This window comes from Ochotona curzoniae, unplaced genomic scaffold (assembly GCF_017591425.1).
Source record: "Ochotona curzoniae isolate NIBS_2020 unplaced genomic scaffold, NIBS_Ocur_1.0 contig_4612, whole genome shotgun sequence".
Lineage (NCBI taxonomy): Eukaryota > Metazoa > Chordata > Mammalia > Lagomorpha > Ochotonidae > Ochotona > Ochotona curzoniae.
In genome coordinates, this window is record NW_024466343.1 from 15,166,924 (window position 1) to 15,192,175 (window position 25,252).

Here is a 25,252-nt window from a genome sequence, read left to right on the forward strand (position 1 = left end):
CAGACAGTTGGCCAAAGCCAAGGAGCCAAGAACTCCACCCTGGTCTCCCACTGGGTGAAAGGGCCCCAGCACTTGTGCTATGTTCTGTGGCCATTTACTGGCACACTAGCAGACAGCTGGATTGGAGCAAAGCAGCTGGGACTTGAATGAACCCTTAGTGGATTCCAGCATTGTAAGTAATACCTTAATCAAAGCTTCTTAAGCATAAAAAATGTTAAGGTCAAATTCAGTTTGGAACTATCAGAAATAGAACTGAAAAATAAATACTAGAAATAAGAATGCTTCTGCAGTCTTATAAATTTGATTTATGCTGGAAGAGAATTCCATCCATTGTGTTTTCCCTAATTCTGTTCCTTATGTCGTTAGGAACATCACAATGAGTTTAAATTTGTTGTAAATATGAATTGTTTGCATTACAGCTCACATACTTATGAGTAGCCTAATTAATGAAAGTGGTTAAAGGATATCAAGAAACTACTGGAACTTACAAAGATTTTGGCTGGGTAGCAGGACACAAAATTAATAAACACAAATCAATGGCATTACTATACACAAATAATTCCATGGCTGGTAAACTGCAGGTACAGACCTCTTTAAAACAGTGGAGAGGAATCTTAACTATCTAGGAACTAATCTAACCAAATAAGTGGAAGACACTGATAATGAAAACTATAAAATATTTTAAAAAGAAATAGAAGAAATGAAAAAATGGAGAAATTTACCGTATTCCTGGTTCAGCATTTTCATAATCAAAATGTCCATACTACAAAAAGTAATGTACAAATTCCATGTAACCCTAATAAAAATTCCAACAATATTCTTCTACAAAATGGAAAAGAAAATGCAAAAATTCATTTGGAAACACAGGAGACCATAAATAGACAAAGCTATCCTGAAGACACAAATCAAGCTGGAGCAATCACAATTCTAGACCTCAAGACATACTACAGAGCAGAGATAATCAAAACAGTCTGGTACTGGTACAGAAACAGAGAATAAGATCAATGGAACATAATAGAAACATTAGAATGGAGCTAACACATGTATAACACACTAATCTGAGACAAGAAAATGGAAAATAATCCATGGAAAAATCTGGTCTTTTCAACAAATGCTGTTGAGACAACTGGCTTGCAGCCTGCAGAGGTAAGAAGCAAGACACCGCCTGTCACATTATACAAAAAATGAGCTCTAAATGGTTTCTGCACTCAGAAACCATCTAAGCAGTAAAGGAGGATATAGGAAGCACTCTCCAAGATATAGGAATGGTGAAAAATTTCTTGAAAAAGACAGCAAGAGCACAGGCAGTCAAAGACAAAATAAACAAACAGGATCACATCAAACTAAAAAGCACTGTACGGCAAAAGTTTCAATCATTCAAGTGAAGAAGCAACCAACAGAATGGGAGAAAATCTTTGCACACTACACAACAGATAGGGGACTAATATCTAGGACTTACAATGAGCTTTATAAACACAACAACAGGAAAAACAAACAACCTTGTGAAGAAATGTGCAAAGGAAATGAACAGACATTTCTCAGAAGAACAGATTCAAATGGATAACAGATATATATATGAAAAGATGCTCAGGCTCTTTAGCCACCAGGAAGATACAAGTCAAAGCCACACTGAGGTTTCACTTAACTCTAATGAGGTTGCCTACATTCAGAACTCTATTAATAACACCTGCTGGCATGGATGTGGGGAGACAGGTACCCTCCTTCAGTGCTGGTGGGAGGTTAGGCTAGTACAATCACTATGGAAATCAGTATGGAGAGTGCTTGGAGAACTCCAAATAAACCTGCCACATGACTCAGGTATCCTCCTCCTAGGAACATAACCAAAGGAAAGGAAAAACTGCATAGAAGGGGATCTGTAACCCTATATTCAGAGCAGCACAATCTACAATAGAAAAAAAAAAAAAAAAGGAAACAACGCAGATGCCTATCCAAAGAGGAGTGGTTAAAGAAACTGTGGTACAATATGGAAATAATAGTCTTACCCACTTTCCTATAGCCCTTGAACCTTTTTACCCTAATTAACTATGTAAAGATTGTCAAAAACATAATAAAAAGGAAAAAAATTTACACACACACAAAAGCACAACAAGAGAAAAAGAAAAAAAAAAAAAAGAAAAGGAAAGAAAAAGACACTGTGGTACATCTACTCCATAGAATAGAATACTACTAAGCCACTAAAAAGAATGAAATTATATGATTTGCAACTAGATGGTCCCAACTGGAGACCATTATGCTCAGTGAAATAAGTCAATCCCAGAAGGACAACTACCATATATTCTCTCTGATATCAGGCAAAGTTCATTCAAATTATAGGATCAATAGCACTTTTAATACTATTTTTGCTGCAATCCATAGCATTTGAAATTTTTGTTCTTATTTTCATTTCTTCCAATTAGTTTCTTTTCTCTTATTAAATTCTTGACTGACTCCATAGATCACACAGTAGCATCACTTTACCCAAGAAACTTTTTTGTTTTTATTTTCATTTGTTCATCGACACATTGGTTGTTCAGTAACATGTTATTTAACTCCATGCTGTTGTAAATTTTTTTTAACTTTATTCCTGTTGTTGATTTTGTTTTATGGTTTTTCATTTAAGGGAATATATAGTGATGGTGTAATAGAGACTATCGTATCCAGATGTGAAGAAACAATGCAGTATGCATCTCTACTTCCAAAATGAGGATAACTCCTAAAACACGTTTGAATATATCTTGACAATGCATACTGGATTATCTACCAGTATCTGTACCTGCAATGTCAGAATACACTCAAATAGCAGAATTGTGGACTTAATGACTGCTTATGAAGGACTATACTATTATAATGTAGGGGAAATCAGCTGGAGGGAGGGAGTTTTGAGGAGGGGGGTCAGGGAAACCCAATAGCCTATGAAATTGTATAAGAAAATTAATAATAAAATAGAAGAGTAAAAATAAGCTTACTGTGTCTCCAATTTTTCCAGTAGCTCCTTGATCTCCTACTTCTCCCTATTTTAAAAAAGATAAAAAATATAAAAATGATTAGTTTTCAAATAATAGTATTCATGGAGGTTCTTCCTCTGTCATTTATAATGTTATCTTGATGGCCTTTAAAGAGGAAAGAAAATCTGTTACTCCAAATTCCTTTACAGTAGTGAGAACCTGGTCTCTGTACTAAGATTATTACATTCATTCAAATAGTATTATTTTATTCAAATAGTAATAATAATCTATTTTACTAAATTATTTTGTCCTGTTCATGACCTTAAATCACTTTAAAGTAATTTTATAAATAAAAATTTAAAAAAATATATGTATTGAGGTAGGTAGAGTGGTAAGCACTTTGCAGTTCACAGGAATATTTACTTGCTTGAGTAGAAGAGAAGTTGTGTCACAGGAAAATCCTAAAGGAGCCCAAAGGAGAGGCACTCTGTGTTACATCAGCTAGCGTCTGTTTTACTGGAAAAACAACTAGTACTCATAACACAAACCACAATTTGCAGTCAATACACCTCTGAAAACAGTTCATTTGCCAACAAACCTCACCTAATCTGAATTTATTTGGCAACAATGACTAGAATGATATGATTGAGGCCATTTAAAACTTGGATGTATCCCAATTAATCTGAACATTCTTACATTTCACTCCATGAATATTAACGGATGTGTGCAAATATAACCTTCTGGCAGCATGAAGTAAGCCACTGTCTATCCTTCATATTTGAAAAATCCAAACATCGATAATTCCAAATAATAGGTAATGCAATTATTTGGGTGCCCTGTGCAGTAGCTCAGTGGCTAAATTCCTCTCCTTTCAGGTGCTGGGATCCCATGTCAGTGCCATATCTAATCCCGGCACCTCACTTCCCATCCAGTTCCCTGTTTGCGGCCTGGGAAAGCAGTCAAGGATGGCCCAAAGCCTTGTGACCCTGCACCCGTGTGGTAGACCTCCTGGCTTCAGATTGGTTCAACTCTGGCTGTTGTGGCCACTTGGGGATTTAAATATGGGATGGAAGATGTTCCTCTCTGTCTCTTTTCCTCTCTGTATATCTGACTTTCCAATAAAAATAAATAAATCTTTTAAAAGAAGAAAAAGAAATTACTTGGGCTCTAAACAGTTGCTACACAATGATAGAAGTGGCCATTTTGTGTGGTATAGAATGACCTGAATAAAGGTATGGATTATTGAAAGGTTGAAGGTTATATTGGTAACACATGCCATGGATATGACAGGAGTTTATATTTTCTTTTACAAAACTAGAGATTAAACCATTACTTAACATCATTTATAATAATTCTGCATTATGGAGTAATGAGACATTAACATACAATATTAAAGCCTCTAATGATAAATGGCTACTGACTACCTGTAAAAGGATGATGTGAACTGAAACGTGATATCACTAGAAGTATAGACAAGAGTCCAAGACTTTTTGCCAAAAACATTTCAAAAAACTCATCAATAATTCTAATGCTGGTTACATATTGAAAGGTTAATAAATTGATATAATGGGTAAAATAAAATATACTATATACGATTAATTTTATGTTTCTTTGTACTTTTTTTCATTTATTTATTTTCCAACAGAACAGTTTTTAACCTTTTGCCATTTTTGTTGCATATACAAACATATACATACAAATTGAAAGCTGGATGTGCCGGAGGCTGTTCTGGGTGGACATCAGCAATGCAAGAATGCAAAGCAGTAACTGGCCAAACAGCCAAGTGCTCAAATGCAGGTGTTTTTCCTCAGAAAACAAATTGCTTGTGTACTCAGTGAGGAATCCTTTTGTCTTCCTTCCCTCATCACATGATGATCTCCTGGTTGTCTCAGAGGCTAGCTATCAGTGGAAATGAGGCTGTGTCTTTAGACTATTGCCTATCTGTAGAGAAATTTGATACCTTGACCAAGAAAATAAAATCTGCTGGTAACAGCTCAGCAGGTTCCTCTCCTTTTGTTAAGGGGAAACCTCTAACCTCACCTCTGCCATCATAATCCGTATTTTGTGTCTCTATTTACTTTTTCTATTTGTGCATCACCTCCCCTTTGAATCCAGTTCATACTGCACAGGCCATGGTAGGGTTGGGTGCATAAATATCATAAATATGGGATTCAAGAGAAAGCATAAAATGAGAGAAAATGGTAAATTATTGATTATTGTATATAATTGCAGACAACACTAAAAATATATATATACTAAGTATATACACATGTATACCACAAAAGCTTACATCTGAAATGAAATATATAGCATTTTATCTTTCTCTGTCCTATTTCTTTTATTTATCTCAATGATCTCTAATTCTAAGCAATTTCCTGTAAATGTCAGAATTCCATTCTTCTTCACAGCTAAATAATATTTCAGTGTTCACATATACACATTTTCTTTATGCATTCATCCATTAATGGCCATCCAGATTGGTTTCACAACTTGCTACTGTGACTGATACTGCAATTAACATGGGAGTACAGGAATCATTCTCATATGCTGAGTTCCTTTGAATATATATCCTGAAGTGGTACATCTGTTTTATATGATAGTTTAGTTTCTTTAGGAAGCTATACTGTTTTCCACAATGGTTGTAGTAATTTGAATTCCCAGCAACAACGCATTAGTATCACCTTTTCTCTACAACCAGACCAGCTCTCATTATTTTTTGATTTTTTTATAAGTTATTATATCTGTAGTGAGATGATACTTCATTGCGGTTTTTATTGCATTTTTCTGGTAGTCAATGATATTGAGCAAACTTTCATGTGCTTCTTGGATATTTGTATTTCTTTTTTTGAAAAATTTTCAATTTTTAAATACTAAATTACTTAATTCTGCCTTGTTGATATGAAATATTTAACAGATCTTTATGAACTCCAGCATGTTATTTCAATATATCTATATGCAGCATAAACTGCATTAAGACACAATTAAGACACAATTTCTTTATCTTCTGTCTGGGTTTGAAATCTACTGTTGCCTATTTTCAAATAATGTGGCTCACACGTGTGATGCATGTTATTTTTTTAATATTTATTTTAGTTTTATTGGAAAGATAGATTTACAGAGAGAAGGAGAGAGAGATAGTCAGTTTGTTGGTTCACTTCCCAAATGGCTGCAATGATCAGAGCTGAGCCTATCCAAAGCCAGAACAAGGAGCTTCTTAAGGGTCTCCCAGGAGGGTGCAGAGTCCCAAGGCTTTGGGTCATCATTTACTGCTTTCCCAGGCCACATGCATGGAGCCGACATGGAAGTGGAACAGCTGGGACCTAAACAGGTGTCCATATGGGATCCCGATGCATGCAAGGCAAGGATTTAGCCACTGAGCCATTGCACTGGGTCCTACATTTCTATGGGACAGTACTGATATAAACCACTGAAACTTAATGTTTATCATAAATAATTCCTTTGAAAGAAATTTACAAAATCCTTTTTAAAAGTCCACACAAATTTTCTCTTTAATTTCTGTATGCATTCAGATAGTGAAGAGTGAACCTTTGTATGTAGCAGGCTGCAATATGTAGTTTTTGATAAATTGCTTTAAATAAATGGGTGGCAGGATAATATAAGCAGTATTTCTTCCAGTATTTTTTACTCCCTCTTTATAAGTGGGTCTTCTCCACATTAAAAAAGGGAGATGGAATTTGTGTGTGCTACTGATTCATTTGAAACACTTCAGGTTAGATGGCAAGCAGAAGTTGTTTACAGATGGCTTTTATCCTGAAGGAGCACAACCAGAGAGAAAAACATAAAAAGTATGTCCCCCAGGCTTGGAAAGAGATAGAGCTCCCAGAGTCCTGTGAAAGGTGGTGACTTTTAATTATCTTCCAAATTCTCTCCCAGGAAGTTGTAGGCCATAGACTAAAGAGGTTGAAGCGATGCTGAAGCTCATATTTTAGTGAGAGCTAGGGGGCATTGAACAGCAAAGAACTTCCCTCATACAGCAGCCTCATGTTAATAATGACCAAGACTCACTTCATGTTAGTTTGACTGAATGGTGGTCCATATTTGGACTTCACTAAAGCATCTGGCAGTGCAGAGAGTAATCCCAGTAAAGAATAGTTGATTATTGGTAAATACTGAGCTTTAATTTTCTGGAACTTTTAAACATTTTAAAAATTCTTCCATGTCTTATTTTTTATTGTTTTAAAACAACTTGAGTGAAATAAAAATTTACATGCCAAACAGCATTTAAAATGTGCAATTCTGTGCTTTTAGTGTCTTCACAGATCTGTGCAATCGTTCCCATAGTTCACTCTAGAACATGTTCCTCATCATGAAGAGAAAGTCTGCACTCTTTTGCAATTACTCCTTATCTATCCATCCCAAAGGTCCTCAAATAAGCACATATCAACTTACTGTCCACAGATTTGCCCATTCTATGGATTTTATATGCATAAAATCACATACTATGTGATCATATGTGATTGGCTTCTCTCAGGTTCACCCACGTTGTAACATATGCTGTCTTCCTTTTTCCAATCAGATAATATTCCACAACATACAGCAACTTGTTTGTAATCCATGGATTTATAGGCATATGGTTGCCTCTTCTTTTCTGCTATTATGAATGGTGCAGCTATGAACATTTGTGTAGAAATTTTGGCTTGGACAACTGTTTTCAATTTCTTTGAACATATTCCTAGAAGTGGAATTGCTAATCATAATGTAACTATGCTTAACACTTAAACATTTAAATATATTTAATTAATTTTAAAATTTATTTATATGCAATTTTAAGCACATAATGATACTGCCCTTACTCTCCTTGTATCTGCTGGGATCCCATATGCACATTGGTTCATATCCCCACTGCCCCATTTCCCATCCAGCTCATTGCTTATGTTGACTTTGGCCCAAAGCCTTGGGATCATGTACACATGTGGGAGACCTGGAAGAAGTTCTTGGCTCATGTGTTTGGATCAACTCTGCTCTGGAGGCTGTGGCCACTTAGGGAATTAATCAGCAGATGCACAATCTTTCTCTCTGGCTCTCCTTCTCTCTATAAATCTGACTTTCAAAGAAAAAAATTTCAAAACACCAATTCTTATAATCATGTCTCCTTATGGCCTTGGTGCTGTACATACTAAACTCCTCTGTCATTTTACATTTATTGGTTCTATAAAATCACTTGATCATGGAAATAATGAAAAAGTGTATCCTTTTATAATGTCATTGAGTACTAAAGGAAACCCAATGATTATCTTGGGAATCTGTCAGACTCTGTTTACTCCTGATTAAAGGGTCAAACCTTAGTACAGTTATTTCAATTTAGAGGTTTCTTCCTAGTGGAATAGGTAATGCCTGAAACTATGGCTTACTGACCTGTATCTGGCCTATAAATTTTACTCAAACCTACTCAAACATTTATCTACTTAATTGCATAACTACAATAGTAGATATGCACATTTTCATAGAAATATGTCATAGAGAGACGGAGAGGCAGAGACAGAGGGAGGGAGAGAGAAAAATTGGAAGAGAGAAAAATTGGAAGAGAGAGTGTGAGAGAGAGAACTTCTCAATTACTATTTGAAACACTTTTAATATGTAACTCCTTTAATATGACTCTTTGCAATTTGTTTCTTTCCCCTAGAAATTTTTCTTTAAGTCTGTCCTTGCTTTGTTTGTTCCTTACACATTGTTTACTAGTAAATTATATGAATGCTTTTTAGGTTTTATTTTTCATGATACATTTCCATAGGCTCAGAGGAAATCCTTGACGCCCTGTATTTGACATGAGTTCATCAGGTATCTTGAAGGTCTTTTTATTTTTCTGGAAATTGTGCTTTAAACTGGAAATAAAATCAGCTGCATTACCTTTAAGCCTTCCGGTCCTGGCTCACCTACATTCCCCTTCTGACCTGGCTTTCCCTGGAAGAGAACATAATAAAACAGATATGTTTACTTATCCTAATTATTGAAAATTTGCTGAGACTTATGAAATTTAGACTATTACAAAATGAAACACATAAAAATCATCTGGAAAGTATATTTTACTGTGCTCTTTAACCCTTCAGTACACATTTACTCTAGGCGCTAAGGTTTGAAGAGTACACAAATAAATTGCCTCTAAAGAGATTATAATTTAATAAGCATGACAACATTTTAAAACTAAACTGAAATGTAAAATATCTGAGACAGTGATAATCAGGAAGGAGAACAAATTCAGCAGGGAAGGGAGACACAAACTGCTGTTGTCTTTTATTGAAACTTTTTAGATATTTCTAGGGAAAAACTTTACTTAAATGGTTTTATGAGTAATGACAAAAAGTAAAGGATGGGTTCAAAGGATGTCTGAGGGAAGAACCTTGCAGAGAGAGGAAATGAGCATGTACAGAGGTAATGTGGCAGGGATACATGTGGTGAACTGGAAGAAATACGAGGTCCCATATCATGGGAGAAGGATTCAGAGCAAAGATCAGATAAGCCCAACCAGGGATAGTGACTGTGAATCCAGATCATATGGGACTTTCTACGTCAGTGTAGAGGCTTGTGCTTTTACTGAGAGATAGGAAACCTTAGAGGATTCTGGAGAAGAAAAGAGACATGGTGTGGATTTCAGCAGGATCACTCTGATGCAGGAGCAGGAGTCCAAATGGGAGTCTATCACAGTAGCGAGTGACAGATGACGGTGGCACAGATTGGGTGGTGGCACAGCAGGCTGTGGGAAGACAGAAGATTCTGGATATAACTAAAGGAGAGCTTCCAAGAGCTGCTGGTGAGCTACATATGCAATAAGAGAAGGAAGAGTCCAGAACAAACTCAAGTTTTAATTGAACTGAATGACCATATGAAATGGGCAAAACTGTGAGAAGAAGATATAGAGTTATATATAAGCTGAGTTTTAGACATTTTAGCTTTATATATTCATTAGGCACCTAAGCGTAGGGTTCCTGTCGTATTACATGAAGACCAGTGGTCATAGAGTGAAAGTACTATTTTGAAGATATACTCATGGAAATCAACAATGCATTGATGATATTTAAAGCCTTAATACTAGACAACCTCATTTCAGCAGTGATTAGTCACAGAAGAGAGAAGTCCTCACATTAAGACTTTGTGCAGTACAAAGTTTATATTTTAAAGAAACAAACAAAACAAATTTGATGATTAATAGGAGAAAATCATACAAGCAAAAAGGTATTTCTTTTCCCTAATTATTATTATTATTGTTATGATTATTAGATACAATTCCATAGAGTTCCATAGGCACGGGGATTTCCCTGACTCCCTGTGCAAATCCCCTCCTCTACACATTGATTTCCCCTATATTATTTCCATAATATAGTTATTCATAAACAGTCATATGTCCATCAATGTGAGCATAGACAATGGCAGAAAGTCCAACATCTCATTGTCAAGTTAAATTTAACAGCTCCATTGGGAATCCATATTTAATCTGGAAGTAGAGATGCATACTGCATTGTATCCTTACATCTGTATATGACAGTATCTATTACAAGTTACTCTACATCCCCTTAAATGAAAAGTCACAAAATAAAATCAATGACAGGAAGAAAAATAAAAATTTACAACACCATGAAGTTAAATAAAATGCTACGGAATGACTAATTTGACTCTAAGGAACTGAAAAAGAAATCAAGCACTTTCTTGAAGAAAATGATATGACTGTGTGATCTGTGAGTCAGTGAAGAATTTAATTTGAGGAAAAAAGTATTTTGAAGAAATGAAAATAAAACAAAAACATTAAAATCCTTTATATAGTTTCTGCTCATCTCTGTTGGTGAAATGTGTCTCTTGTAGGCATGCTAGATGGGATTTAATTTTAATCCAGTCTACTTATCTTTGACAGTTGATTGATGGGTTTAAGTCATTTACACTTAGGGTTAATATAAATAGGTGGCAATTTGGTCCTGTCATTTTAACAATGAGTTATTCATTATTGGATTTATTCTTCTGTTATGATTTTACTGGGGTGCTCTGTTACGTTTGCCATTGGTTTTGGTGGGTGCTATTCCTCTTTGTCAAGAGAACATCTTTAAGTATCATTTGTAGGGCAGGTCTATAAGAAGCATATTTTTTGAGCTTTTCATTATTGTGGAAGAATTTTATTTCATTTTCAAAGACAAAGGAAACCTCTCCTGGGTACCTTATTGTGGGCCAACAATTTTTTGCTTTTAGAAGCTGGAATGTGTCACTCCGTTGTCTTAGAGTTTCCTGTGAGAGGTCAGCTGTGAGTCTGATTGCGATTCCTCTGTAAGTCACTTGATTTTTTTTTTTTTTTACATGCACATTTAAGAATCTTTTCCTTATGTTTGATTGAAGAGCGCTTGGTTATATGTGTTGTGGTGAGTGATGCTTTGGTCATTCCTGTTGGGAGTTCTGTGCCTCTGGATGTTGTTTCCCCTTTCTTTCTCGACTACGGAAGCTATATGATATATTTTCATTGGAATATAGCTTTAAACCCAGCTTCTCTTTCTCCACTTTCTGAAACTCCCATAACTTTTAATTTGGTCTCTTAATAGTGTCTCTTAATTCTTTTTTTTTTTTTATTTATTGTTGCTTACATTGTATTATGTAGTACAGTTTTATAGGCGCTGGGGATATCCGCCACCTCTATCCCCCATGGTGGGATCCTCACCTTGGTGCATAACCATAGTTCAAGTTCAGTTAGATTCATTGCTTGCAAAACACCTGTCGCTCATGTTCAGCGTCTTAATTGTCCAGCTAGTTCAGTGGCCTCTTGGGGAGACCTACTATGGTCTGACAGATAGGTCTAAAGAGTAAAGTCGGTCAGTTAAAAGCCCAACAGGCCTCAGTATCACTATAAACTCTTATGGAACTTAAATTGACCATAGTATTGGAAACAATATGTTAAAAAATAATGCAAGTTCCATTCTTCCGCCAACATCTGGTTGAGCAGTTTCAATGCGAAGGTTCAAAGTAACACAACAAACAAAAAATTACAGGTTAAGTGTCTCTTAATTCTTGAATACATATTTTAGCTTGGACCAGCTCTACTTCCAGCTTTTTTTTTTTTAGAGATTTATTTATTTTTATTACAAAGTCAGATATCAGTCAGGGGCACAGGACAGAGAGGAAGACTTCCATTGTGGGTTTTCTCTCCCAAGTGAGCACAAAGGTTGGTGGCTGTGCACCCAAAAGTAGGAAACCGGTACTTTTTCGCTCTCCCCGCAGGTGCAGGGTCCCAAGCCTTTGGGCGTCTAGATGTTTTCCTGGGACACAAGTAGGGATGTGGTGGGCCGTGGGCTGGCTGGACCAAAACCGGCATGTTCAAGGTGAGGACTTTAGCAGCTAGGCCATGCCACTGGGCCCTCTACTTCCAGCTTTTTGATTGTTTCCCTGTTGTGGCAAGAAATATTTTTCAATTCTGAGATTCTTTCTTCTACATCATTCATCCTGTTATTAAGACTTTTCATTGATTTTTTAATTTGCTCTACTGTGATCTTCATTTCTAATATTTCTGCTTAGTTTTTTTCAGTGTTGCTATTTCCTTTGTGACATATTCCTTAAACTCCTTGAATTCCTGCATGTGCGATCCATTGTTGATAAGAAGCTTTATAACAAGTTTTTAAAGTTTTTTTTTATCCCCTATGTTCTCAATTTATTTCCTCAGTTAACTCTGGCGGATGCCACGGCTTTTGTACTGTGATGGGCGTCATCAGAACTTATAAAGTGCTGTGTCTCTTGCTCTAGGTCACTGTACTTCTGGTTTTCAGATACTTCTCCTTAGGATGGGTTTCTAAAGCTCTGTCACCCACAGGGCTATGGTTTGATTTTACTGATTGCTTTTGATAAGCAGTTCTTTGTTTGCAGTCACTTGTGCCACTCCCTCCAGTGACTTTCAGTTGTTTTTTTTTTTTTTAAGATTTATTTATTTGTATTGGAAAGTCAGATATACATAGAGGAAGAGAGACAAAAAGGAAGATCTTCCGTCTGATGATTCACTCCCCAAGTGAGTGCAATGGCTCACCACTCTACCTCCTGTGATCCTGTGCTGTAGTTGACCATTATCTTTATAACCTTTCTCCCTCTTCTGGTTCAGACAGTTCCCAGGATTGAGAAGACTCCAGGTATCATAAATTACTACGTTGTTGGTGGTGATGATCTTGCTAGAACCTGGTGGTTGTCAAGTCTGAGGGCTACCCAGACCTATTTGGACTCGTATGATACCAGAGTCAGTATTATTTTTGCTGTGAGACCAATGCAATGCACTGATCTGGAAGTGAATATGCTCCCAGCTCAACACATATGCATTGCTTTTGCTATACTGCACAAAATAGTACCTGATATGTCACAGGTAGAGATCTGGATCTTCTGGTCATTAGGTCTGTTGGCTACCTGGACCTATTTTGAGTGGAATCTGTAATTTGTCCCATATTTGCAATTCACTGAGCCAGAAGTGAGTAAACTCCAATCTTAGTGCATGTGCAGTCCTGTCCCATAACCTTTGCTTCCCTACATCTAATACCACCATGAGGTCAGGTGAAGGTCGGGTGTGATATCTTCCTTGTTCCCCACACCTCTGTTTGAAATTATTGCTTGTTTCTGTCTGTTCACTCCACACACGCGGCCCGGCAGTCATCTGCAACCCCTCTCACGGCCGTAGTTTCAACCCCTTTGCATGGACACCCGGCCACCCACTGAGAATTCTGTAACTCATTGCAGCATTATTTTTGGCTAGCGAGAGGGTTATTTACTATTTACGGTGAGAGGAAGTTGATGTTGCTGATTTTAGTCTTAACCAAAGGGCCTATTTCCAATTCCTGAGTTTGATTGCTCAATTGCATCCATTAATCTTCGGGTACCCTCTGTGCAGCCTTTTTTCCCAACCTGAGACAATATTAAGATGTAGATGAGGACTTGTGTCAGAATGTATCATGATTGATCCCATGTCTGTTGAGAACTTCCTGATAAGGGTCAGGAAGGATCAAATCTGCTTAAAGGTACCCAACCGCCGAATTAGTCCTTGGAAAAAACACTTGGCGTGACCTACAAAGTCTGTGGCAGAGCTGTGATACTTCAGCATCAAACAAAGGGGACAATATATACTTGCATTTGTCCATTATGATAAGCCCTTGTCGTAGTCTTATTTCCTTTACTCTTTAGCCTTTTTATAACCTTCCCCGCACGTTCTCGAGTTCTGAACTCGCTGGCGTGGCCTCCTACCCATGGCACCAGTGGAGTTCAGCTCCATGCTTGCAAACTGTGCTGAGGGTCTCTGGTCACAGCCCCACCAGATGTTAGCAGCGATTTATGTCAATCATGCCAGGTGCACTTTGTCTCGGGAGTTGTACTTTCCTGTTTTCTGGAATGTGCCCTCTCTGCTTCACTTTGGCTAGTGATTCTGTCTGTTTAAACATGTCCTTACCCTATTCCATCATCTTTATTCTACTCAAGAAGGTATTTCTAAGAGAGAGTGATTTTGTCAAATCTAGAGGGATATGAGTGTTGAGAATATGAAGTGAAAAAATTGTCAGTAGAGGCCATGGAGGATATTTATGTGATTGTTTTCATTGGATTAGGTACCAAAACAATAAGGTAGAACAAGAGAAAAACTGATAAATGCATATATAGACAACATATTTGAGAAGCTTTACCTAAAAGGCAAAAAGACAAATGACTGGACTGGAAATGGGATAAATATAACTTACTCTTGTTTTTAAGCTGAAATAAATAAAGAAGGCCATATGTCCTCAATGAAGGAGAATGATATATATTTAATGTTGGTCTAACTCACACCGCTAAAGACATTTAACAAACGCAACCTAATTAAATTTGGTCACACAAACCAAAAGTTTTGATACTTTATTTCAGAACTAGAAAATAGTAATTCATATATATCACATGACTTTATGTGATGACAAAATGACAGACCATACTTATTTTGGCTTTCTATACTTTTATGACACAGTGAATAGTATATTTATATTCTTATTAAATTTTGAAGATTTTACAAATACTTTTCACAAACTACTGGTATCATTAAAAAAAAAAACCCAGACATATAGTAAGCATAAATTCATTCAAATTATACATAGAGAATTCATTATTGGCCTGTATTATTTCATGGAATTGTGTGGCTATAGCTTGTTTTAACTTTTATCCTTTGTCACAGTTTAAAATGTCATGCTATAAAAAAAAATCTCAGAACAGCACTTTTCAAGATAAGGAAGTATGAAAAACTAGTTCTATGATACTTACTCTAGGCCCCAGTTCTCCAAAGGGGCCCATTGGTCCTTCTTCTCCCTTAGGAAAGAAAAAAAAAATCAGAACATATGGTCTAAAGTATTTCAAAATATAAAATCTTATCCACTTTATTTTTAAAACAAGCTCACAGTAAGATTTGGTGGAAACAGTGTTTGAAGTTTTTACTATTTAGAATTGTATCATCTCACAATATTTAAATTTAATGTGGCATATCTATTACATGTATATATGTGCATATAATCATATTATGTATATAAATACCTTCATTATATGTATAATTAGATTACATATGTGTGTGTATGCACATATATGAAAGGCATGTATGACTGGATTACTTTTAATTTAATAGGACACACTGTGTCAAAGAGAGACCCAGACCACTAGATTTATGGCAGCACTTGTTACAACAGTCAAAGAATCAACCAAGGTCTTCATATAAGATGAATGGAGGAAGAAAACGTGGTATGTATACATATGAAACAAGAAATTATTGAAATGTAAAGCAGAATGGAATTCTATCATATGCATTAATACAGCTGCAAATGGAAAAAAACTGTATTGAATAAAATGTTAGATCAGAAAAATCCTGCAAACCAGAAAAACAAATGCCTATGTGTGTCACTAGTATTGTAGATATAGCTTTGTTGAAGCTTGTTTTACATATTTTTCAATTATTAAGAATAACATACAACTACAATTTTAATGAACTTGATTATTAAAAAATCTACTGTATGTGAGTTAAATTGTGTTTTGGTAATGATCTTTTTATTTTTACTTGTTGTATTCTTTAGTTAATGGAGGTTAAGCCTTTGACTAGGTATAATTTAAATTTTCATATTATTTCAAACTTAAAAAAGAAAAAAACAATTTACTTTAAAAATTAAAATTCATATAAAGAAATTGGGAGTTACAGAAAATGAAAGTGATTACAATCCAATGAAACCAGGAAGTATCACTTCTTGGATATTCTTTTACCTATTTTGTTTAAACATTTCTTTGATACGGGCAGGAACTCAACTAAGATCTTAAACATGGAATCAGAAAACATTGGTGCATTAAAAAAAACGACTTACCCAGAAGATATTTGTACAATATTTACATACTTTATTTACTCAATAAATATGGTTTGGGGTCTTAGTTCTGTCTGAAGATCTAAAGATAAAAGGACATTAGGTAGGTCCTATCCAGTTTGTGGCATAGTGGGTAAAACTGCTGCCCATGAAACTGTAATCCCATATGGATGCCAGATTGTGTCCCAGCTACTCCACTTCTCATTCAGTTCTGTGCTAATGCAGTGGGGAAAGCAGCAGAAGACAGTGCAACTTTTGGAGTCCTGCCACTCACAGAGAAATCCCTTGTTCCTTGCTTAGGCATGGACCAGCTCCAGCCACTGCAGCCACTTGGGGAGTGAACTAGCAGGTTTTCTGTGTCATTCCCTCAAAAATATTTTAAAACATTCTAATTTAATTTATTATGTTGTTTTATACTATATTGCCTATTAATTTTATTTATACTATGTTTTTATGAAAGAGAGTGAAAGGTAGAGAGCATGTGAGAGTTGGGGGAGGAGGGCTGGTGGATAGATAGAGAGCTTCCATTTGCTATGCACTTCTTAAATGCTAGGCTGGGCTTGGTTGAGACAACTCAATCCAGTTCTCCCACTGGGTGACAGGGACTCAACTGGAGCCATCTCTGGCTACCTCTCAGGGTATTCATTAGTAGGACATGGAAAGGGACGGGCAGCCAGCACTTGAAGGTAGGCATTCCAATATGCTATGTGGATGTCTCAAGCACTGTCTTCACTATTGCATCAACTGCCCCTACAGTTAATTACTGATTGATTTCTTGGTCCAATATCCTTGGGGCTAAGTCAGATGCAATATCATAAGATAATAAATTTTGATACACTATTGTGAAGATAAAAAAAATATATGGATGAAGACAGAAGATCAACACAGAGATAAAGAATTGCCATTATTTTCTAAGAGAACAAAGAAGTCATGAAGGTTTGTACTTCAGTTACAGTTATACTTAATAAATATATGAATTTCCTCCCTTTCAAATGAATAGTTGATGCTATCACATGCATTCAACATATATAGACCCTAGAATCAAATATATTACTTATTTGCTGAACATTTTGCTCAATTCATAATTTAATCAAATACTCACACACACTTGATTGGGTCACAAATAGAAAATAGTCATAAAAAGTAAAAGTAAGTTGTATATGAACTTTCAGCTTCAGTTTATCCAATAATCTTTTAGAGGTTACTGATATTAACTATTTAGTGAATTCAGAAAACTGTTGTATTCCACTCCATAAATGCCAACTTTAAATGGTACTGGGGAGAAGGAGAGCGAGGGAAATGAGGTTGTCTTTTTTTGGAGCCCTACCTATGAAATGAACAAAACCTGTTGTCTTGCTTTTAATAACTTTAAAAAATATATACATATATAAGTTAAAATCAATTATGCTAAACATTTTGCCACATGATGGCAATTTTTTTAACTGAAAGACTAAATTCTCACCAAAAATGGGAAATTTTGCACTGAAATAACTGTTCGGCATTTTTTCATTGCCTTCATACCTGAGTGCCTTTGAGGCCAGCAGGTCCAGGAGGCCCTCTGCTTCCAAGGAGTCCCTGTAAAAGCAACACAAGCACACAGAGTGAAAAATCTGGATCAGTCAGTTTTCATTAATTCAGAGATGGTACTGTTTGTATTATTCAGTTCCCATACAGATTGAAAATGAAGGTTAGCAAAATGAAATGGTAAGGTAGACAGTGAAAAAATGTAAGTCATCAAAAGAACTGAGAACAAGAAAAACATTTTATGTAGTATTTTAATGTGCACATACTTTTCTCAGTATGCTATACTGAAACATCTCTTTAGAAAAAGTATTCCAAAATTTAAAAGCAAGGAATCTAATTGCTAATCCATTAATAATTCAATAATATATAATGGAGTGTTCATGAAGTCTGAAAGCAGTTAGATGGCATGGATCTGTTATGATATCAAGAAACTTTGAAATTCATTTTCTTCCAGCTACAAGCTCATCAACATTTTCTTTATTGCTTTAAGTTATTAAAAAGAGAAAGCAACTTGCAAAACAAGGTGACAATCTAAGTCCGCAGGGTTTTTGAGACTATAAATTTTTGTTACATATAACCAAAAGAATCCTGCTTAATACGATGACTTCAAAAGGAAAAAAAAATTAATATTTAGGCTTAATGTAGTATAGAAGACTGTGACATTTTAATTCTACCATATGGTACCCTACCTTAAATTATTTGATTAATGTGCTTGCTAATCATATCTAACATGTTTCCATATCTAACATGTTTCTTATTTCAATTAATGTAAGACCCAATGAACAGAAAAGTCCCTAAAATATAACATATATATGACATAGTCTCTGTTTTCAGTGTATTTATAATATATATAGGAGATAGCCTTTTAAGAATAACAACTGAATAAAAATTGTAATAGAATAAAGGTATGTGTAGAATATAATGAATTTAAAATAAGAGTAAAAATTCCAGGGAAAATGAGAAAATGTATGTGTATATTGCTTTGTATTAATTCAGGACAAACTAATAAAAATTCTTGATTAAAATTAAGGTCAGATTATAATTTTAAACATTTTTAAGGGCTAGATTAGGTAAAAAAATATCTCATTCTATGCTGCTTACAACTAACTAAAACATAAATAATGCAGGAAGGTTGAAGTCAACTAATTAAAAAAGATACGCAAAGTATTTATCAGCCCAAAACACCTGAAGCAATTACAGTCACAGTAGGCTTAATAGACTTTACCATGAAGAGCATTAGAATTCTGACACTAATTTAAGCTAAAAATATCACTTCACCATGAGGAGTTCAAAACTGACAACTTTGTTTCTTGAGTAAATTCCAAATAAAAAAATAAATAATTGGTTAAGATGACTTGATAAGTTCACTGTCAGAAGTATAGATTCTGACACTGATTTCTTGATAATTAAGAGGTCAATCAGAGAATATCATAAGAGAGGAGTCTCACATATCAAAATTAACATGCTGGATATGAAGAACTATATATAAAACATTTTATCTCTGGAGAGTTTACACAGTCTTTGCAAGCATACATGGGACATCTATGAAGGCGAATCATAAGAAAATGATACATGTCTATTATTAATATAATCAATCAATTACAGCTGTATAATCAGCTACAATACCATACAGATTGAAAATGAGCAGCGTATAATTTCATGCATCAAAATTGAGAAGATTGAAGGGAAGAAGGCAGTGCTTAAAGAATATATGTATGTATATACATATTGTGATTACATTTATATTAATGTCCAAAACATGAAACAGCATGTTAGTAGGAGCATACATGTATATTGGCAAAAGCATAGCAAAAACAGAGTCATCATCTCTACATGCAGATAGGGAAGAAGTAGACACTATAAGACAGGAACACACAAGTGACTTCCAAGGTTCTATTTAAACCTTAATGATTCTTGCTTTCTGTCCTCACTGTTTCCATATTTATACTACTTTAATGTAAAAAAAATTTCTTCTTACAAAATACAGAACTAGGAGTTGAGAGTATAAATTCTTTATTTCCAACTATTCAAATGTGAATGAATTTAACTCCCTAAATACATACAGGGTGGGTGAGGGGTTAAAAAATTAGTTCTAAATAAACTATATAAGAGAGTTTAAATTTAAGGACAAATAACAGTATCAAAACTGAAGGGAGAAATAAACAGCAATACAATAATGGATATTTCCACACCTCGATTTTCAATAATTGATAGAATATCCAGACAGAAGTTCAGTAAGGAAATGGAACCAGTACTACAGTTAGCCCTCTGTATAAAAAAAGCCCTCTGACTTTGGGTTTCTGTATCTATGGATCCAATTAACCACAAATTGGAAATAGGAAAAAAATTTAGTCTGTACAGAACACATGCAGACTATTTTCTTTGTAACATTCTCTGAATAATATAGTACAACAATGAGGCCATTTTACATAAAGTACTTGATCACCCAAGGATCTTGAAAACCAAGTGTCTTTAAATCAATTCCCATGGATGGTGAGTGAAGACCATATTACCCATACAGACATGAGAAACCAATACAGAGTATTCTCCCCAAAAGCAGCAGAAAATAAATTCTTTAAAAATACATATAAAATACTCTCCCCAATAGGTCACATGTTAAGTCACAAAACAAGTCCGACAAAAATAAAGAAGACAAAAATCAAAACAAGTGTCTTTTCCAATGGCAATGGAAAACTTGATATCACTAGCAAAAGGAAAACTGGCCCATATTTATCACTTCTATTAAAAATATAATGGGGCTGGCATGGTAGCCTAGTGCTGAAGTCCTCATCTTATATGCACCAGGATCCCATTTGGGTGCCGGTTTGTATCCCAGCTGAACCATTTCCCATCCAATGTCCAAGCTTGTGGCCTGGAAAAGCTGTTGAAGACAGCCCAAATCCTTGGGACCATGCACCTGTATAGGAGATCCAGATGAAGTTCCTGGCTCCTGGCTTTGGATTGGTTGAGCACCGATCTTTGCAGCTACTAGGGCAGTGAACCAGCAGATGTAAGATCTTTCTCTTTGCCTCTTCTTCACTCTGTAAATATGCCTTTTCAATTAAAAATAAATAAATCTTATATATATATAAGATTTGTATATATATATATGATTGATATATATATACACAAACACACATATATATTTCCAGATAGAAGTGATAGTGTAAGAAGAAACAAAAGGAATTTAAATTGTAAAGGATGAGGTGAAATTATCAGTTTGCAGATGACATAATGGTATATGTAGAAAATTCTAAAAATCTGAGGAACCACTGCAAGAAATAATAACTGGGGGCTGCTTGTGTCTGCTGCCTGTGGTCTCAGCATCGCATATGGGTGCCAGTTGGAACACTGTCTTTCACACTCCAGTCCAGCTGCCTGCTAATGCTCTAGTAAAGAAGTAGAGGATGGCCAAATTCCTTCAGCCCATTCCACCCATGTGGGAGATCCGGACTGAGTTTCAGGCTTTTTCAGCTTGGTCCAATCCTGGCCATTGAGGCCACTGTAGCAGTGAAAGACCAGAAATAAGATCTCTCTCAGCCTTTCTCTCTTGTTTTCTATTTCTATCTCCCTTTCTCTTTGTAACTCTGCCTTTCAAATAAATAAATAAATCTCTAAGAAAGAAATAATGAACAATTCCATCAAAGTTGCAACATTTAAAATCCATACATATTCCTATATACTAACAACAAACAATCTAAAACAGAAATTAGGAAAACAATCTATTATATTGACATTAAATACTTAGGGTTGAATTTCTCCACCAATAAACTAAGAGACTTATAGATTAAAAACAGTAAAATACTGTCAAAACAGATTTAAGAAAACATATAAATAATTGTGAAGACATCCTGTGTTCATGGATTGAAAGACACCTCTGTTAATATGTCCAAAACACGGAATGTGATCAGGAGATTTAATGCTATCTATCACAAACCCCAGGGACATTTTTTTTTTTTGCAAGAAATAGGAAAAATTACCTAAAACTGACAGAACTGCGCTAGACACGAAAAGCCATAACAATTTTTAAAAAGAACAGAGCTGAAAACATAATACTTTTTGGCTTCAAAGTGAGTTACTAAGCTACAATACTGAAAATGTTGCAGAACGTGCATAAAAGCAGTTGTATAAAGAAGTAGGAAAGAATGCATGATACCAAAGCAAACCTCACTGGTAGTCAAATGATTTTTGATGAGGATGGCAAGACAAATAAAAAAGAAAAAATAGTCTTTTCAACAAAGAGTTTTAAGAAACTTGTATATTCACTTGGAAAGACTGAAATTGCGTCATTTTTTTACATCATACACAAAAATCAACTAAAACGATTTATAGACTTCAAAGTAAGTCCAGAAGAAAAGACAGGTTACTACATTGGTTACATCAACAATTTCTTGGCTCTAAAACCAAATGCACCAAGAACAAAAGAACGACAGACAAATGGGACTATAAAGCAAAATAGGCAAATGGGACTATAAAATTTTTAAATCTTCTCTATAATCTGCAGAATGAACAATATCAAAAACAAACTGATTGAGAATGGACAAGGACCCAGCACAATGACTCCATTGGCTAATCCTCTGCCTGTAAATGCTAGCATCTCACAGGGATGCCATTTCTGTCCTACTTGTTCCACTTCCCATCTAAGTCCCTGCCTGTGGCTTGGGAAAGCAGTGGAAGATGGCCCAAAGCCTTGAGAGCCTGTACCCACAAGGATGACTCGGAAGAAGCTCAGAGTTCCTGGCTTTGGATTAGCTCACTTCTGGCCACTGGGTCCATTTGGAGAGTGAAGCAGCCAGTTGATGGAAGATCGTTATCTGTTCTTTCCTCTGTGGGTCTACATTTCCAATAAAAATAAATAAATCTTTAAAAGAAAAGGAAAATGAGCTAAGCAGATAAGTAAATAACCTTATTAACAATGGACAAAGAAGCCTGGGCGTTTCCCCTAAAGTATTAAAAAAAAGGGTCTCAAAGACATACTTGGTTTCTTATGTTCACTCTAGGCTTACTTAAAATAGTTAAGAAGTATGAGTAACTAAATGTCCACTGAGGGAGAAACAAATAAAGGAAATATGGTACTTGCAAACAATGGAATTCTATTTTGCCATAAAGCAGAACGTTTTGTCATATGCTACAATATGGATGAACTCTGAAGATGTTACATTAAGTGGATACAACAAATACTTTATAATTCTACTTATATGAGGTATTGAAAATAGTCAAAATCATAGAAGCAAAGAGTAGAAAGGTGGTTTCTAGAGCCTAAAGATAAGGGGCAAGAGAGAACTGCTCCAGGAGGTGCTGTGTTTATACTGCAAGATAAAATGCTTCTAAAGATTCTTATTCTGCACACAAATGTACATTCATTTTAAGAGTTACAATGCTGCACTGTGTATGGAAACATTTGTTAAAATAATGAATCCCATGTTAAAAACCACACATGTACACATATACATGCATGCACAACTTTCCATGTGAATTATTAATATTCACTTTCCATTGTATTATTAGTATTCAACTTTCTTAACTTTGTTTAATATGTCACATTCTGTTCCTTGTGTTTTAAAAGTCAGATTTACTTCTGCCCTCTTTGAATATGCTTATTTTCTACCTGTTACACAGACTACCTCACTCCTTTGCTCCACTTGACTAAATGTAAGCAATTCAATTCAAATTCCAATTCTTCCACAAAGTATCTCAGAAAATGACTACATGCATTGGTTTTCTTCCAATCATAACTGCTCATTTATCATAAGCTGCCCAATTATTATGCTTCTTAGCTTTTTCAGATATGGAAACCTCATGTTTCTAGACGATTGTAAGTTTCTATTACACAGAGACCACACTTTAATCTTGTTTTCAAGTTACTACTTACATTACAAACAGTAACATAGTGGAGTATCTGCCCACTGGACACAACTAAATACACATTCTCAACCAACTCAGTGCTTTCTACAGATTAAAAGAGTCACTATAAAGATCTCTGTGAAAATTATGATGTAGAATCACTTCCTCTTGGGAAGTTAGCTCACGTTTATACAGGTAAATACATGACATGTAATAATTCACTATGAGAGCTATTTCCCTACATTATGAAATACCATTTCACTAGTAATAGATTTTCTTTGGAAACGTACAGAGGTTGGAGAGATTCATAATGGAGACTGTCTTTAGCATTCCTGATTCCACAGAGCATGAAACACATTACTCCTCTGCTTACTGGATACTCAAACGTTTTGCAATAAGCGGCAAAGGATTTCTTTTTTTTAGTGTTATGAGATTGTCAAAAGCCAACTGACAAATGGGTCACTCTCAAGAAAGCTTACTGACATATGTTTGTTTCTTATGCACAGATATATGTACACATACAACTCCACAATGCATAGAATAATTAACATAAATTTCCTTAGTTTGAGATTTTTCTGTCAACTGGCATAAAATAAAAGGCTTCTTTAGAGATGTGCATTCTCTGAATACATTTTTTTGCAAATCAGATAATACATATTTCATATTTTAAATACAGTATGCAAGTTTTTCTTGATATTCAACATATGTGAGCTCAGCAGGACTTCGACAGCTTATGTTATCTCCACTTTTCAAAAGCAACTTCTTTGGAAAAAAGTTGTAAATGCTTCCATGATATACAGTACACAGCTAAAAAAAAAATGTAACATTAACAGACTCACTAAGTTAGGCTCTGTTTCCAGAAACAATTTCTAGGCATACGGGATGTTTCAAGAAGATAAGTAGAGACACCCTTCATTATCTTTTTTTCTTTTTAGTCTTTCTGGTTCTTTTCTTTAAAATCATCCTTTCTGTGATACTGTTTTAAGATTCAGTGATGTGTATACAATTGATTTATCTCCCCTTGTTGCTGCTGCTGAAACTATAAACTCATGTTTTTTGAATACATTTAGATCAAGTAATCTACACAGTAGTTAATAATCACCAAAAAAGTAACCACTGTTGTTCATTGAAGCGTGTAGCTTTTTAGCCTTAGATTCAGTTTTAATGTTTCAATCTTATGATTGATAGAAGTAGCCAAAAGGAAGACTTAAAGATCACTGTTTTAATTGCAGCCATTTGGCTTTCTTCAGAGTAAAGAAAACAAAATCTCTGAACTTTAAGAAATTTTCAAAACTGTTTTTTTCACCTAGTATGGTGTACACCCTTCAAAGCATTACAAGGTCAGTGCCTACACCCCCAATGTATTTCCTACTTTCTCACAACAGAATCTGCTGTACAATGACCGAGGCTCTTACAGCCCTCTATTAATCCTTTTACATAAAACTTCTCATACTCTTTGATAGCTTCCTTTTGTATTTCTCAATAAGTTGTCATATCACTGAGGAATCAATTTTTATGTCTTCCTCAGTGTCTGAAAATGCTCCTCCTCTCCTGAGTTTCCGATTTAACTTCCCTGTTTCAGCTAAATGTCATTAGTGACCCAAGTCAGAGCCTCAGTTTTATGTT

General features: G+C 35.2%; 1 protein-coding gene across 1 annotated transcript in view; it reads right to left on the minus strand.

The window, feature by feature from the left end:
* Positions 1-25,252, minus strand: part of COL24A1 (collagen type XXIV alpha 1 chain) — a 298,672-nt gene that overhangs the window by 170,892 nt on the left and 102,528 nt on the right. Inside the window, exons 20-23 of the mRNA XM_040987252.1 lie at positions 17,780-17,833; positions 15,183-15,227; positions 8,814-8,867; positions 2,967-3,011 (exon numbers count right to left, since the gene is read on the minus strand). Of these exons, the coding sequence (XP_040843186.1) occupies positions 2,967-3,011; positions 8,814-8,867; positions 15,183-15,227; positions 17,780-17,833 (198 nt within the window). The remainder of the gene's footprint in view (positions 1-2,966; positions 3,012-8,813; positions 8,868-15,182; positions 15,228-17,779; positions 17,834-25,252) is intronic.